At 40.3% G+C, this 18,517-nt stretch overlaps 1 protein-coding gene across 1 annotated transcript in view; it reads right to left on the reverse strand.

Annotated features, from left to right (window-relative positions):
* Positions 1-15,614, reverse strand: part of LOC144827556 (enoyl-CoA delta isomerase 2-like) — a 957,733-nt gene extending 942,119 nt beyond the window's left edge. Inside the window, exon 1 of the mRNA XM_078685819.1 lies at positions 15,442-15,614. Coding sequence (XP_078541945.1) covers positions 15,442-15,597 — 156 coding nt within the window. The 5' untranslated portion in view covers positions 15,598-15,614. The remainder of the gene's footprint in view (positions 1-15,441) is intronic.
* Between the last annotated feature and the right edge of the window lie 2,903 nt (positions 15,615-18,517).

The following is an 18,517-nucleotide window of genomic DNA, read 5'->3' on the forward strand; positions in this document are numbered from 1 at the left end:
TTCCTTTACTCATATACATAAAAGAGTCATTTTTTTCATCGGCGCCTTGGGGGAAGATGATATTAAATTTATGAAAAGATTATTGACTCATCCTATTATGCAGGATACATGATACTACTAGACTTTTTTTTGTATTACTTTGATGTCAGATTATCATGCATGTTAAACCCATCTCTCTTTGTTTGATATATGCCATTGAACGCCATCTTTCTCCTCCTCTAGTTTTTGCTGCCCCAAATACCGGAACTGTAACATTTTTATTGGAAAAGCAGTTCGTATTTGTGTACTTTTGCATGAATCATATTTAGACGTTTGTCTGCATATTGATGCTTTGTCTTGGTCTTGTTTTCTTTAAATAGACTTTATCGTCTATGTGGTTAAAGAGTGCATTTTAATTACAGAAGGAGGAGCTCATTTATGTAAAATGTTATGTTGCAGAGTCCGGTCTACATCTAATTACAGAAATCAGAATGTTTTGAGGGACTACAGGAGGTCTGAAACATGTATAGCGTAGATTCATAGAATAGTTTGGTCAAATATCACAGCTAGGATTAAAATCCAGACCTCTAAATTCGAAGGAAAAATAACCTTGTGCATAGATCGAATAATAAGCTTAGCTACTTTCAAGACCTAGCGTCAGCTTTAGTTGTAGTGCAAGCCTCATGTAATAAAAAAAGAGTAAGACTGAAAAAACATAGATTAAAGTAATGTTATAGCGAGGTAAAATATTCAGTAACAACATAACATGTTAAACTTTAAAAAACACAACAATCTGCCAGTTATAATTATAGTTATTTCAAGTAATTATAACACTTGCCCTAAGGTAACTATAACTCACGCCCCAGCCATGCACAGTTTTCTCATTAATAATTTTATGGAAGATGTCATGAGTGCTGTATTATGAGGGGTAATTAGCAGTACATGGCGATGGCCTTTTATTAAAAAGATTCTGCAGGGCGTGAAATATACAATTTATTTGAGCATTAATTAATCAGAAACTACTTAGTGGATTTACACCAAATCACATAAAGCACCTTCCGGGACCAAGATGTAGTTTTTTACAAAATGTAGCTTCCTACTAAATTTGATGTAAATTCGTTAAGCGCTTTGGGCTGTAGCTCTGTCTAATGTTTGTAGGGAAAAATGAATGGGAAACTTGCATATTTTCTCAGCCCCTGCGTGACAGATTACCCCCGAACATTCCTTGAGCAAACTAGTAAAAAAGTAGCATTTTTTTGGAACATTTCATTGAGATTCAGTAAACAGCGGTAAAGGTTATTAGCAACACAGTAAATGCATTTCCTATGGAAACACAATCGTAACTAAATCTGACCAGCGCTGATCGCCACTGGGTAATACATGTATAAACATAGAGGGGCTCTGGGCTAGCCCTCTGCATCTATTGGTCTGTTCAATTGTCATTTACATTTTGCTTCTGCCCATCACGGCACACAGAATAGGTCAATGGGTTTTGCTTGATCACATGTTCACATCCACCGAAAAAAGTGCACCTCAGTATCAGTACAGGGGGTCCCAAATCTTTACTTTGCCCATGTTTTTCTACACCTATTCTAAGTACATCTATCAGCAAGGAAGCAGCCATACTGTTCTATTGAATTCATTTGCAATGATTAATGTTTTTTACATTTAAATGTGATATTGCACGCATAGAACTGCAACATTTAGGAGGCAACACATTATCTTTTTTTTCCCAGTTTTGTTACCATGTATTTACAATAACATAAAAAGTGATAATCATTGCATTAGCTTGCCATGGCCAGACTGACTGTCTCTGCTAGCGTTTGTTGCCTTTGCACCAAAGTCAACATTTATTTTATCTGAGACACATTGCTGATTCAAGCTTTTAGCTAAAGCATGAAGATGATTCAAATTTAGAACCTGGGACTGCTTCCTTAATACATATGGATTTTCAGAAGCAGTGACATACTTTGTAGGTGGTGGGTACATAATATAAAAAAATGCCATAAGGTGCATGTACCTTTGTGATTATATACAGCTGGGCAAAAACGGAAGCTATAAACTGTATAAGGACTGTCATTTGAAGGCATTTAAGGGAGCTGTGAACACTGTGAATTGCAATAGTCTTGGGGAGGTTGTAAGGGCTAGTATTAATGCACAGTGGCTTTGAGACAAGCTTTTGTCCATTTTTTATATATCTCAAATTGTGAGATTTTATGAATTGCTGCTCCAAAGAAAGTCTGTCCTCAAAGAGGAGGGGTTCACAAGATTTCAAACTTTTTATAATGGCAAAGAATATCGCAGTGGGAAGGGAGCAGCCAGTATTGAGGGTTCTCCTTTAGGTCAATACAAAATGATTTGTATGTTTTCAAAAGAGTATGATAAGAAAGATGTAGGGGCATATTATCAACAGCCCGTGATAAATATCGCAAAGCATGCTTACCGTGATTTTAAATATTGCCGGCTATCGCTGGATTACACTGCCGTGTTAGCGGTGTATTAGCAACGCTTTGCTAACAGGCAATGTGAAATCCAGCGATAGACTGGGATAGTGATCATTAGCGTATGAAATCCAGTGATGATTTCACAGCGCTAATGTAAAGCTTGGTAATAGGGGAGTGTGTACTTAACCTTACAATCCACCTCCCATAGGCATTAAAGGTAAGTCTGGTTTTATTCAGGCGATAGAATATTACGATAATGGGGGCTTAGCGTGCCTTTTGTCATCGCTGCACTTTTCAGGGGCAGCGTTGGTAATACCGTGATGTAGGTTTTGCAGGCATTTCACTGTTTGTCCTAGGAGGGAACGGCTACTTTGCATCTCATTAGCGATGTATATCGCTAAGATGCGTAGCATTAGTAATTCGGCTGCTAACATGCGCTAATGCATGTTAGCGCCGTCTTGGTAATAGATTAACAACAGAGAATGCTGGTGCTAGTCGATTCAACGCAACACTTTTAATATATAAACATTGGAATAAAACCAAATGTTTTTGATTTTTATTTTATTTTTAATTCATTCGATTTTAGTCAGTATTTCTTTTGACACATCATATCATTTTACATTTCACCTGATTTTTATCAAACATATTTTTTGGACCTTATATACAAAACCTAACCACAACATTTTTCAAAAACAATACAAATTTTCACAAACTCATTCAAGCTCTCACCCATACTTCACTCATACTCTTACAGATAAAATACAGCTGGAAATACAATCTTCACAGCAAAGCCATGTGACAAATACACCAAATTCAAATATATGGTATAGTCTCTTAATTTGTTCAATCTTTTCAATGGCTCTCAACAGTCTACGCGTTTCAAACCCGAATCTTTTTAAGGGTTCTCATCAGGACGATGGTCTCTCTTTTCAATTAGAGTTTGGGTTTTTTTTTTTTACAGTTACCCGATGTGCAAATCAATTGTGAAGCAACTTGTGCTGACACGGTTGGGGTTTAGGTCTTAAATGCTCTGAGCAGCTAACAACTGAAGCTTTGCTGATTGCTTCTTGTTGGTCTGGGGTCCAGTGCTCCCGCCTAAATCGGTCGGGGCACCGAGTATACACTCCGTTCCTTCGTGTGGATGCCGCGTTCAATGTCGCGTTGACTTCCGGGTTTCCATGGGTTCATGGGAATTGGGCGATAGGAATATCACCGCTTTAGCTGCTAAAAGTGCTGCTAAAGCGGCAATATTTTCCTTGATAATATGCCCTGTATTGTCATGAGGGGCCGCTTTCCCTTTTTTGAGAGAATATTTCCATATCAGAAAATAGATTTAATATGCAGTAGCATAGCCAGTGTGTCATGAGCCCTAGTGCAAGGAAGGAAATTAACCACAAGGTTGCGGTCTGAGTTATGAAATACAGCAATATTTGGGGTTCAGTGGGGCACTTGGACCTCTGGGCCCCAGTGCCACTACACCTGCTGCACCAATGGAAACAACTAATAATATTATTATTATTATTATTAACAGAAATTATAACACGCACAGCTACTCCAAGGAGTGTCCCGGCGCGTACCCTACTAAGCGGTAGGAGGAGCAGGACAGTTTGTTTGGAGAGCAAGGTTTTCAGTTGCTTTCTAAATATCTCTGGATCCCTCACAGCTCTTAACTCAGTCGGGAGCTGATTCCAGACCACCGCCCTCAATCGGGTCAATGATCTGCTGCCAGCCCTCTGAGGACCCTATGAGTGCAAGCCATAGGATTATTTGAGGATCGCAATTGCCTAGCCGGAGTATAGAAACTGAACTCCCCTGTTAATCTGTCTCTGTGGACTTTGGAACATGGCTGAAGGCTGATGAAAGCAGGCATTATAATGGGTTGCTGATCGAGAACATCCCCATTAAAGAAAGCCACGGGTAACAGCACTTTTTGGAAACGTCTAGCTGCAAATTTAGACCTTATGCACAGTACACCAGTAGTTAGTCACCAGTGGGGCCTACCCGGAGTCATATTTTGTGACCAACACTGTTTTTCACTCCAGACATTTACCGCAAGCAAGAGAGGGAAAATATACTAACTGAAAAGATGAAGGAAGAAGGGGAATGGAAAAACCACCACAAAGGTAGAAATCAGGACCCTGCATGAGTGAAATAAATGGATTAAGTATGGGCGAATTTTGCAGATTTGCGGTATGCGAAATCTCGCAAAATGGCAAAACAATCCACGTGTTTGCGAAAAAGTTCACGAACTCGCAGATTTGCACAAATAGTACTGTTTCTACTTTCTACTTTCTACTGGCTAATCAGTAAGTAGACAACAAGCTCTCCTTTGACAGCCATGTCAAAAAAACAGTAGGTAAGTGCTTCGGAGTCATGAAAACCCTCAATCGTACCCTGGATCTGCTCCCGCTGAATTCCAGGCGTACCATGACTCAGGCACTTATCACCTCCCGAATAGATTATGGGAACGTGCTGCTGCTGGGCACGTCCGCAAAAAACATCAGAAGATTACAAGTCTTGCAGAACTCAGCAGCTCGCCTAGTGCTAAGACTTCCCCGTAGAGCTCCCTCCAGACCTTCCCTGACTACCCTCCACTGGCTGCCCATTAGCAAGAGGATACTATTCAAAGCACTCCTCTGGTGCCACAGGATTATATACCAAAAAGCCCCCTCCTACCTGTCCGATCTGGCGTTATTGTATGAGCCCAATAGATCTCTTAGATCTAAAGGAATGGGCTTGCTCAAAACATCACTCCCTAAAAGAGCTCGAATGGGAGGTAGGTCCTTCCGCACTCTGGCAGCCAAGAAGTGGAATATCCTCCCCACGAACATCAGACAAGAAACGAACGAGGCATCTTTTAGAAAGTTGCTGAAAACCCATTTATTTACTCTTTAGTGGTAGCTATCTCTGCCTCTCCTCCTAAAAAAAACTCTCTCTCCACAGCGCGGGGACACGCCGGGAGGCGTCACCAGGCGCTTTACAAACCCCTTTAAAAATAAATAATAATAATAATAATAATAAGTGCTAGCTCGTTGGGTAAATGTATAGTGCTTTTCCTACACTACAGCTGCGTAAAGGCCAAAAGAGTTGTGTTCAGTGACCACATGTGTTTGTAACTTTGCCACCGCGCCCAGGTCCCTCGAGTGAGCTGTCCATCAGAGTGGGGGAAAGGGTGGGAAGACGTTGCATACCCTAGTGTGTGTGTGGCAGGGCCAAACAGGCGGGGCTTCTATGTGAGTTCACATGTCTCTTTTTTATAAAGGGTTAGAGACCGATCAGAGCAGCAGATGAGGAGGAAGCAGTCTCTTGGTCACAGTAAGTACACAGGGATTGAGCTCGAGAAACTCGTGGATGCAAAGACCTCCATCAAGGATTACAGCTGATTGTAGACTGTAGATCTGGGGAGAAAGCACACCTGCCTAGCCTCGACCGTGCTCACTAGTTTTTTGGGCTGATCATAATGCGTTACTGAATTTGAGCTTCAACTCATGTGCAAAAAAAAAAAAAAAATCCGCCCGCGAGCGGATTTGCGGATTTTTCGGTAATTTCGCAAGATACGTGGATCGCGAAATTGCCGAAAATTGCGAAAATCCGAAAATTCCACGAGCGGAACGGATTTTCGGCCCATACTTAAAATGGATGGAGAACTTAAGAAGACTTACGGTAAGGATCTTTGACGGTTACCAAGAGTGTTACAGTGTCTGCCTGCACAGGGTGTTTATGCCTCCTGTATATGATTATTATTTTTCCTATACTCCAGATTATATATTAGTTTATTACAAGTATTTGACTCCTGGAGTACAGTGGATATGACGTATGGATTTAGGATATATCTCAAAGGTGAGCTCATTGTCTGGAACGACTGGATAGGTATCTTGTGTTATTCACATGTGGGTTGATGAATTATACACCATATATAATGGACTTGTTTGTTTTTGCATGGATGCTATTTGTGTTTTGGTGTCTATACTTTGAGATTATATTTATGTATAGAAATGTCTCATGCAAGTTAGGATTGTATTGTTTTTAATTCTTCTTTGTGATTTGTACATTTACATGATTTTTTTGACAACTGTTTTGGATGCTTATAAATCATTTATGAATCACTATGAGATCGCCAAAGCACATGGGTTATGTGGTGGAGGTGATCTTATGTGAACATTTCTAGTGTGACTCAGACATATGTTGTCAATTTGTTTATAGCCCTGATGAAGCCAGAGATGCGGAGGCATCAGATCTGACGAAACACGTGTTGGCTATTGTGCGATCTGGAGAGGCTATGGGCGATCTGGAGAAGATTATATTATACTTCAAGAATAAAATCATCTGAATTGGAAAGAAGACGGACTGGACTTTGATTTTATGATACACATGGTGTAGAGCTCAGGATAATTTGTTTTCCTGCATGAGTGAGATAAATGACAAGGTTCTGAGCAGAGCTTTGGGCACTCATCCTTTTAGAAACTAAGCACTGCTTCTGTGAAGGGTTCAGATTTGGAATAGCAAAGAACAGTGGGCAGAAGCTGTGATAAAAAGTTACGAGTTGGAAATAAACTATCGCACTTTCACTCAAGGCTCAATGGTCTTCTTTTTGGAACTACATATTGCAGAAATGTTGCATGGAGAAAGTCAGGGAGTCTTCTATAGTATACTGCATCTTCATAGGAGTAATTATGTTTTATGAAACACGAACCAATTAAGAAACAAATCTTTTCAGGCTGGTCGTTTTTAAGCACCTCACTGTGAAGAATTACAAAAACAATTTCTATGAAATTGACAGCAAATAGTTGAAATTGCCAATATTTTATTTGAAGAGAAGATATCTCACGCTTTTATTTTAGACTGATTCTACTGGAATTAAAAGGTCTGGCCGTGTGCAGATTCTAGTTGACTGCAAATTGCCACACTGGAACACCAAATGATGTGGCTGGATCTAAAGTAAGAAAAGCAAGTTATGCAGCACAGATTGTGCTGTTTAATTTTGTGGGTAATCCTTTGCATTTCCCCACATAAAATCAAGGAAAGACTTTGAGGCCAGAACGACGACAACTAAAATAATCCAGAAAATGTGAACACATGTAAAATCAATATCCGTAGCTAGCAGCAATTCGGACAATTAGATTATTCATAAGGTGATAAATGAAGAAGGCAAATCCATTCATACATTTATTTTTTAGACACTTGCACCAATGACATTGGCAACAACGGCAAATATGACAGTAAATCGGTCCTGGTTTATTTAATTGGTCACAAAGAGGCTGCATTTTAAAATATCTCACAGGTTAAAGGCACCTGCTCTAGAGATCTCTGTATAGCCATCAATTCCCAGCACATAACAGTGAGCTAACTCCCGTGGCTATTGCACTTAATGGAGGGATGTGAGTGAAGTCTAATCACAGGTCAGACTTGTCATAAACAATCATAGAGGATTAATGTGCCTGTTGAAATCCCAACGGGTAAAATGCAGGTCACTAATTTGTACTTTATGCAAAAAGTTTAGTAAGATACTGCTTTTTTAGCAGAGATCCTTGCTCCCTTCAAGTAATAAATTACAAACATTACACTATAGCACGGTGAGTTATAAACCGGCATCAACGAGCTGCATGCAAACTGTAAGCTGTTACATTTTTAACCTTATAGATGTTTTATCAATCTTTCATTATTCTAAGGTTGCTAAAAAGGATTCCTTTGTGTAGTGATACGTTCTTATTATTGAATACAACCCCAACTACTGCATTCTGAGGATCCCACACACATTTTTAATTCTGAGGTTGTGTTTCTCTATAGTATCTCCAACGAGTAGCTCGTGAGCTACCAGTATCTCTCCAGCTACCTGTAAGTAGCTCTCCTCTGTGCAGCTCAGGCTACAAAATTAGAAGGTTTTGCTTGGTTGAATTATTATTTGTATACCAATATCAGAAAGCACATGTTTGAGACAAAAAATATGTATATTTTCAGACCTCATGAGATGATAATTGGAGACACGGTTAATTTTCAGATTTAGTTTACGGATATTATTTGAGTTGGAAAGATTTATTACTCACCTTATAATTTTGGTACTGGGGGGGACTGTAGCTATGGATGTTTTGTATTACACATGCAGATGAATTCAAAATTGACAGTGCTGTTTTACTTTATGGCAAACAACCCTGCCTATAGCACTGATGTGATCACTGCTGACAGTCTTGGATGAGGTGTTCACTATCACATCACTAACATCAGTAGCTCGGGATGATTTCTGTAGCTCTTATTAGGAAAAAAGGTTGGAGACCCCAAGCGTGCTGAGCATTTATCGCCCACCAGTATGGATTATATTTAACTCCTACAGGTTTTAGTACTCATTGTCTTATGTAGAACTGCCTGTATATTAACTCTTGTATGATTCTTTCCCGCTATATAATATCTGAGTGACATGAAGGACTCTGCTTTCATAGTTTGGATGAGTTTTATAATATAAATTCAATGAAATGCATAAATTAGTATGTGATGCTTAAACAAATATTAGTTTTATTACTGATATAGATGGATACGTCTGACATTCCTTACTTGAATGCATATCTCACTTTATAGGAAAAGTTAAAAACCTACCACCAAAACAGAATTTGACTTTTAAACACTTGTGAAGTGACTATGCGATAGTAGAGTCTTTGCTGTGGGACTACGGTATGGATGCTTTCTGTATTTGTTAGTACTGGTTTCTAAAATTAATTTCTATTGCTGAGTTTAACTGCACGTGCATTTACTAAGACTATGATTTCTTGAGAGGCATACCAAGGAGAAGATTGATAAGAAGGGCAAGCTAAATTAATCAGGATCACCTGGCTGTCCATCAAAATGCAGAATTAGGAACTAGTGCAACTCTAGGCGCCACTTAGGAGAGAATGTGAATGCCAGTGGGGTAGTATATTAGGGTACCTGTTGTGCAGTTGTGCAGCAGACACTCACAAAGGGTGCATCAGAGTAGTGCCAGAGACAAGTCCCTCTTTATCCATCTGCAACTGGAACACAGCTGTGACAGGCCCCCAAGCTGCATTCATCCAGAATGGAGAAGGACGCAATTCACAAGGGAGGAATGCTTAGAGGTAAGAGGAAGTATCAGTAAGTTGCCAGTGCGTTACCAGCATTTCCCTAACGAGATTCAACTCCCCAAATTTAGATCAATAATACCCACTAACGAGGAACCGAGACAAGGAGTACATTTTGTATAGAAAATCATTGCCAAAGACCAGGTTGAAGATATGTGAGCTCATTCTAGACAATAAAATCAATATAATTGTTGTAACAGAAACATGGTTCACTTGGTCATCTAAACTGGACATCACAATAGCCATTCCTGAAAGGTTTAAAAAAACAGGCAAAGTCTTAGCTATAATATATATCCAATGTAAGAAGGTGTAAGTTGACTATGGTATGAGCCCTGGTCAAGCAGTAACCACAATCCATGTCAGTTTAATGCACAAGCACACCCTAAATTAGGCTGTGCTCAGTCCCCTGGTAGCTTGGCACAGAACAGTCAGGCTTAACCAAGAGGTCATGGTAAAGTATTGGTGAAAAACTTCAAACAGTAACACAGTGAAATCACACCACAAAATGAACCCACAACAGAGTAGTTTTAAATAAATAATACAAGACCAGAATGACAAATATCCAATTAGTAGAACCAGAGATTAAAAATAAAAGGGTTTTGAAGGAAAATGGCACCAAAAGATGTAAAGCGCCAACTGTGGATATCCGGTCGTGCCGGACCGGGACAAAGTCACAAGTTCAGAAGACCACAATGAAGCACAGGGCAGCTACAGGGACTCAGTTAGGCCCGCTGAACCAAAGTGCCTTCAACCATGGTTTGTAGAGCGTTGTGTGGATCTGAATGCAAGATGTGTTGTGCAGCTGGGGCAAAGTCTCAGTTCCAAGCAGCAGCTATTATTTGGCACGAGGGCCTGTTGTTTCGACGTCAAGGGTCCCATCAACGGGGCTTGCGATGCAAAGTCTGGTATTGGGGATGCAATGCGCAGTCAGGCAATGCATCGGTTCAGAAGAGCTGCGAGGCTGTGATGCAGAGTCTTGCGTCATCGTCGAAGCTGAGGTCAACGAGAGATGCGAGGCCCTGTGCCAAGGATTCATTGCACAGTTTTGGTTCCAAAGGCGATGCGGGCTGTGGCGATGATGCAAGTCTTTACAAGTCCAATCCATACTCCAGTGGTAATGTGTCAGATCTGCTCAGGGTTGGCAGGCACAACAGGGGAGATGCATTGGTTCTGCTGGATCCACAAGCTGGTAAATCACATCAGGCCCACTTCCTAGGGTCCAGGACTGGGGGAGGGCACCACTTGGCAGGGTAGACTTACAGAAGGCAGAGTCTAGGTGCAGATGCAAGGTTGTTGGAAGCCTGCTGTGTCCCTGAGGCTTCAGATCAGAATGCCAGCCAACTAGACGTTGGAGTCACTCTGGTTTCTGGATTCAAGAGATGCAGGTCCAGTCCTTCTCATAGAGTCAAGAGGGCACCAGGAAGCAGGTCAGCTCAGCAAAGCAGAAGTCCTGCAGAGTGGCAGTCATTCAGCAGCACAGCAGTCCCTCTTCCAGGCAGAGTATCCACAGGTTCAGAAATGTGCTTAAGTGGTGGTGTCTGAGGTCTAACTTTTACACCCTGGTGCCCTAGTTCTGGAAGTTGGTGAGAAGGTTCTAGACAGTGACTTTGAAGTGTAAGGAATTCCCTGCCTCCCCTTTCCTGGCTCCTGGATGGCTGGAAAGACAATGCATGGTCGTTAGGCCTTTTGTGTATGGACCGGACACAGTCTATTCAGGTGTAAGTAAGGCTGTGCCCAGCTCCTTCCTCCAATCCTGCCAGTGATTGCCATCCAGTCACACCTAAGCTCCAATTGTGTGTGTCTGTCTAGTAGGAGTACACAAATGTCCAACTGCCAACTACACCTGGTCCTATGACCAGGGACAGGCTGCAGGCTCCAAATGGCTAAGGCAAGAAAATGCCAACTTTCAAGTTAGGATTTTTAATTGGGATTGCAGAGACACAAAACATGAACTGGTTTTCTCTTTTCATTTGGAAATTACACATATAAAATGTAATAAGACAACTTCAATGTTATCCTATGGAGAGCTAGGCCTTGCAGTAGTGAAAAATACATTTAAGAGTTTTTCATTACCGGAACATATAAAACTAAAAAGTACTTGCCTACTGTTTAAATACACTCTACCCGGCCCTATGGGCTGTCAAGGGCCTACCTTAGGGGAGACTTATATGAATTGAAAAAGAACATTTCGGCCTGGCAAAAGACTAAATGTGCCAAGTTGAAATGGCAGTTTAAAATTACACACAGAGACTCTGCAATGGCAGGCCTGATATAAGGTTAATGGGCTATTTAAGTGGTTGGTACAATCAGTGCTGCAGACCCATGAGCAGCATTTAATTTCCAGGCCCCAGGCACAGGTAGTGCCAGCTTACTGGTAATTTAGCAGTGAATTAAATATGCCAATTTGGGATAGGCCAATATTACCTTGCTTAAAGGAGAGAGTATACGCATGTTAGCACTGAATAGCAGTGGTAAATTGCACAAGTCCTAATACCAGCAAAAACGAGGTCAGAAAAAGTGCAGGAGGAAGGCAAAAAGTTGGGGGGAACACCACCCAAAGGCTGACAGGTCTAACATTAAAGATGAAGAATTAACAAATATGACCCTTAGCTCGACCAACTTGGTTGAGTTACTTGCAGAGAGTTTGTGTGTTTCACCTAAAATTTCGATAGCATGCATTTGCGTTTATCGCCCCCCCTCAGAGGGGACGAATCACTTCGGGATCAAATGCTGTCACTTAATTGCCATCCTTCCGCGTTATGCTTCTAATCTTTTGATTTTAGGCAATTTAAAAATCGGAATAAAAACCAGCATTCTACTTAGAATCTTTGGCCATTTTAGGGCTGATTCAATTGATTATTCTGCCACCATGTTGCAAGTCATTGCATGATCACGTATTCACTAATTCTAGTTTTATAAAAAATTTAGATATAAAACCCAAAGAGTCAATGGACCATCACTTGACTTTAGCAGAAATGCATTTTGAAGGGCCTTAGACAGTTAGACAGAAAGACCAGAGTGCAATATTTCAACCCACTCTCTTTAAAATTGTGGCTGCCACAAATAACATAAATCTAGCGGAGCTCAACACTCCCACCATGACTGGAGATGTAACAAGCACAGTACAAGATACTAAACAATGGATCAAAAACACCAATAATCAAGTTTCCCCTCAAAAATGGGTTAAGCCCTTTCAAAGAAATCCCACAGCTCCTTGGCATAATGAAGCCCCTAGGTTTTGCAAAAGTGAATGCAAATGTTTTGAGGGGACACATTGTGAGGACTATAACCGTTAGAGCAAACCCAGTTATTCTGAGACTTTGAAGAACTATAAAAGCCTGAATTGAGAAGCAAGAGCTGTCTTCTTTGCCACCAGAAATATTATGGCTAACAACAGCATTAGAAAAGCTTTCAAGAGCATGAATGAATTCTCTGATCCTTACTGTTGCATTGTACTAATGATTCCAAAGTTAGATTTACTTGAATAACTACCACAATTCTTTCCCACTAAGATTAAACAATTCATGATACTTTTCAGTCATCGATAGTCCAGGGAATTATCTCACTTGATTCTAAGTCTCAGACTAATGATGAAAATTATACCAGTTGCCCTAGTATTGGAGGCAAATATTAAAGCCTATGCTCTAAAGGTACAAGCTATCTTTCCTCTAGATCTGTGTCCTGCTAAAATCTTTCCTCTAGCTATGGATACACTGGCCTATAAAATAACAAAAATAGTAGAACCTGATGATTGAAAAAAGTAACTGTAAGACCTCTTCTTAAGAAACCATCTGCTGATCATTCCATGAGTAATACATTCTTGACAATTTCCTTTCTACAGTTGATGCCTAAAGTGGTAGAAAAATTGGTTAATAATCAGCTTTCAAGGTTTAGCAATGATAATGTTAAACTTGGGGAGCCTCAGACTTGACTCACCACTTATCAGGGCATGGAAGTGGCTATTGGGGTGTGATGAACACGCTGCGAATGATGCAGGATAAGGGTGGAGTGGATTTCATTCTATTGGAGTTGTCTGCAGCCTTTAACACTGCAGCTTATACTATACTTATTTTTCATCTTACGGAGACAGGGGTGAAAGATCTGGCTGTGAGTTGGTGAAAATCGTGTCTTAAGACCCATTGCCAGCTAATCTTCCTGCCTCCAAATACCAAATCGATGTGGAGAATTTCCGAAACAATAAATATATAAAATAAATCAATACGTGTATTAACGAACATGAACATTTATTGAAAAAAAAAGTAACATCAAATGTAAAAAATAATGCCCTTATGACTAACTACAATTTTACTTACTTCTGTAATGTAAGGCCAGGGTGACCCTAGCATGAAGAAGTATCTCACACTGATCACCTAGGTCACTACTAGCATGACAGTATTTTAGTCTTAAAGTTTGCACTTGAAATTGCTTTATCTCTCTTCACTGAATTCTATAGTGGCCCTGGGCTCTGTGATGTTTAATTGTTTAATATATATATACTTGCAGTGTAACACTTTTCTGCCATTGGGAAGACTAATTATAGATTGCTCATTGATTGTAGGTATGAAAATATATATATTACATTTTCGTAAACACCTGTAGAGCGTCCCTCATTGAAAACACCATTCAAGTCAAACTTTATTTCGGTTACCAAGGTAAACATAGGAGTGCATCATAGAGAAACACACAATATTGAAACAACTCAAGACAGCTCTATGCATTAAAAAGCCAGTCAAGCTGATCCTCGACTACACAAAAACGCAACACGTCTCCCGGCGTAGCAAGGCAATTTTTATGTGACCAGCCTCCTTTGCATTCTTCATATACTCCTAAACCTTACCTACTCGATTGAGTATGCTTCTTTTTTATTGTTCTATCACATAACCCTCCATTTATCACACTGCCAATCTCTTGGTAACGTGGGTTTGCCATTTTACCATTGTTGTTTAATTAATGAGCTATATAGTTCCTGACATAGAACTCAGAATATTTTCCAAAAACAAACATATTCTAATCTAAATGTACACATAGTGAACACAATCTGTAATGAAAATATACATGGTATTAGTGGCATCAAATGTGATCTAAATGACGATATAATGAGCATTTAAAATGCCATGAGTGGTGTGATCAGAAAAAATGTGTGAGGGGAGTTAGGTTGCCTTTCAGTAACATTGCTTGACCTTTGTGCAATTTGGTGAACTCCGTTACAACCACCTTAAATAGTATTTTCAATAAATGCAAATATGTTTTTATGACAAATTCTAGAGAAGTAATTTCAAAACTTAGCATTCATCTAAGGATTTTCAATTTGAATCGTATACATCCAAATCGATGTTTCGATTATTGTATTACTTTATAATTAATTGAAAGTGTACAGTAGAAAAAGTAGAAAACAAAAAGTCCCTGATTACGAACGACCTGGTTAATTGTGATATACGTGGTTGGAGTTTTATTATAAATATCGGTAGATCAGACCAGGCGACATTTTATCGCAGGAGAAATGCCCAATCTTGACTGAACCACAGATGTTGGTCCCCCCCCCCCCGCAAAACTCGAAATTGTGTGGCATTTATTAGCGCCTGATAAAGCAAGACTCGGCGGAGATGGACTTTATCAGGCGCAATAAATATGACATCATTTAATGAGGGCATTGGGGCAACATACTACCCTTGATGATGCTGTATGAATACACGTGCTTGCCAGGGCTATAGCATGATGTGGTAGAGAAAAGTAAAAATAAAAACACTTTATTGCAAGTACGGCTCAGAACGCATTCTCTCCCAGGTGTTCTCATGCACATTAGGCGCACAATCTATATATAATAGAACAAGCATACAAAAAGGGATCACTTTAACCCATTGCTGTAACTTTGGATCAAAGTGTTTACCCTATAATGAGACACTAGTAACTTTATTACGATGAAGCGCACTTACCCCTTTTGGGTCCGGTGTTAAATTTGAGGTGTCCTTTGCGCCGCGCTTCGCAAGAGGCATGTTTCCTGTGACTGAACCAACCACGCCGCAGAATGCTCTCAACACACAACTTAAAAATGCTCTCAGACGTAGCACTTGACACTGTTTGAACTTCATGTGTTTACTACACTAGCTGCTAGTCATGAACCGAATTTTAATAACTCAAACCGCACAGCCTGTCAGCTAGTATTGGAATCTGCGCACATTACATCATTTAAGGGCGTGGCTCTGTTCTGAGCTCTTATACAATTTCTTAATTTTCTGTTAAATAACGATTACACGATTCTTAGCTGGTTTCTTTCTTTACAAATGTTGAAAAGTACTTTTTAATCACAGAATGCATCATTTTCAAAGCTGTGAAAAAGTAAATACACCACCCTGCATGATACGAATTAGTATTCATTCCTTTGGTTTTTTTTTTAATTAAACTCAGTAGCTGCTGTGTGTTGTGCATACCTGTGCAGAAATCAAAACAGAACACGTAGAAACTTAAAGAGCATGAATAATGTCCAACATCACAAACAACGGTGTCAGCTGCACTGTGATCCGCGGGATATGTTAGTTCCAACTTGTTTAATTTTGTGTAGACATATGTAATGCATAATAACTCCCGGGTTAGGCGAGGTCAACATATTCAGTCCAAACAAGTGAACCGTGCACCAGCTTTAAGCCTTACTTTCATGTAAAATATTGAATCTCATGAAATGCGTTCTGATAAATGTCAATGTTTTTCAATTATGGTCATACGTTCCCCTTACTATACAGCAGCAGTACAGGAACAGAGTTCATAATTTCTAGCATCGAATAGCAAATTCAGAGAGAGGAGGGGTTAGATGTGTGCTTATTGTTTCTATCTAAACAGAATAGTTGTAAACACCACATATTTTTGAACCGATTACAGAGAAGCCATGGCTGGGTTATTGGCCTGGATTTTACCAAATAGCATATACAAAGCAGTGGTGGTTCCTCCACTAAGGCGGAGGAGCGATGCCCCACTGCTATTTAAGCAGTGCACAAAAGAAAAAGAAAATGATAATAACAGCACTCTGAGCTAGTGGGGGTGGGGCTGGGCTCCACGACGCCAAGCAGAGTGAGGAGTGGTTTGCGTTTTTCGAGCAAGAGAGGTGCGGACACGTTCGAGTCAATACGATAACGATGGGTGCTTGGTAAAAATGCCGCAATCATTTTCGGACAGTGTGACATACCCCACGATATATCTGTTGTGGGCGCGATAAGAAAACAATGCTAGGTGTCCTTGTGCTAAATGTGGAGAGTTATCCTTTCACTGAAAACACCTTGTTAAATCTTCTGATAATAAGACACGTCCGGATTCAAAATCGTGAATACATAGATGAAAACCGACCCAACATCACAGATCTTACAACTTTACCCATATGAACTAAACTGACACCAACCAATGAACACAGGACTGGTGACAAATCAGTCTACTACTCATGATCTATATCACTGAGTTTTCTGGAGTACTAGTATTCAATATCTGCGCCATTTTACCCGTGTCTGCTATCAGAAACATAAACATTTGCTAAAAGACGGTGTCCTGATGAAGGCAGCAGTGACGAAACGCGCGTAGTCTCTATTCTGCCGCTAGCCATCATCATATAGATCCGCTGTCTAAATTCTGATTGATAAATATGACTTAGAGATGTAAATAATATGTTAAAATGTATCAGATGTCTTGAAATATTTGTAAATTCCTATATCTAAAAATAATAATGAATTTAAAAACTATCAAAAGAACAGAATAAAAAGGAAATGTTTTCTAAAATATTGTATTGTGGACTTACCATTCTTGCACCCTGTTTAGTTGTTTAATGTATGTTTGCTATTGTTCATTTTCCTAAAATTGCAATCTTCTAAGTGCACATGACAGTTTGACCGGCCCTCTAGGGCCGGACACACTATCATGTGCACTTAGCATGTTATCCATTGGGCTGTGTTGCACAGCCCCGTGGAGAACATGCCCAGCCTACCTATTCACTGCCTGAGCATCCACACAGGATGCTCAGACCAATCAGGACACTGCTTCTGCAATGGTTGGTTATTTTGTAAACCCATTTTTACCCCCTCCACCCCCTGCCCGCTCCACCACCTCCGTTCCGAGGCAGCTGCCACTGCAAAGATGATGATGGAAACTATCGGGATGTCAGCAAATCAAGAAGCCTTTCCAAATTCACACCCAAGAAGGGTAAAATGTGGCGGTGTCAGCAGCAGATCAAGCCTGGACATATATAGAGAACTCAACTGGATCCTGATCTTTCTTCACAACCCGCAGCTGTACTCGGAGCAATCATCGGAAGAAGACAGTTATCACTGAATGATGACTTAAAAGGCCTGGTTTAGAGTTCCGTGGATGGGTTCCTCCATTCATGGCAAATCTCCCATCTAACCTATTACAAGTTCATTATATCCAGAGGCACTTGTAATATGGTGGACTGGCGATCTGTCACACTGTGATGAGTAACCCATTCGGTCGAACTTGTAATAAGGCAGACGGATATCCCTCACTTCTGTGACAGAGTTACCCATCCTCAGAACCTGTAATAGGGCAGAGTAACCCATCAGCCAAACTCTAAATCTGAACAAATATGATACTTCTGATCGATAATCATACTATTGCTTTTTACTAGATTACACAGCTGGCTGTAGGATACCTGTGAATGTTATTTCATAAATGTTCTCTATTGCAGTGAGGTAAGCCTGGATGACTGGCTGTCACTGAGCAGCCTTCATCACCCCATTTCCTTGCCTCCATATTAAGGTGGCCAGAAATTCGATAATTGTTTGGTTTAAGTTAGTGGGCGGACAACCATCACTCTAGTGCTCCGAGTTGGAAGGAAGCAGCTGGGAAAAGTTCACGATGGATCTGTGGTATACACATGGTGGCAATTCCACTAGGCTAAGTCATATTCAGGAAAGCTGAGGCATGTTCATATATGTCGGGCTCTGCGCTTTTGCTTTTAGGGTTATGTGAGCCAGGTGATGTTTCAGTCTTTACTGTACACCTATGCCTCCATTG

The sequence above is a fragment of the Lissotriton helveticus genome, chromosome 4_1 (assembly GCF_964261635.1).
Source record: "Lissotriton helveticus chromosome 4_1, aLisHel1.1, whole genome shotgun sequence".
Classification (NCBI taxonomy): Eukaryota; Metazoa; Chordata; class Amphibia; order Caudata; family Salamandridae; genus Lissotriton; species Lissotriton helveticus.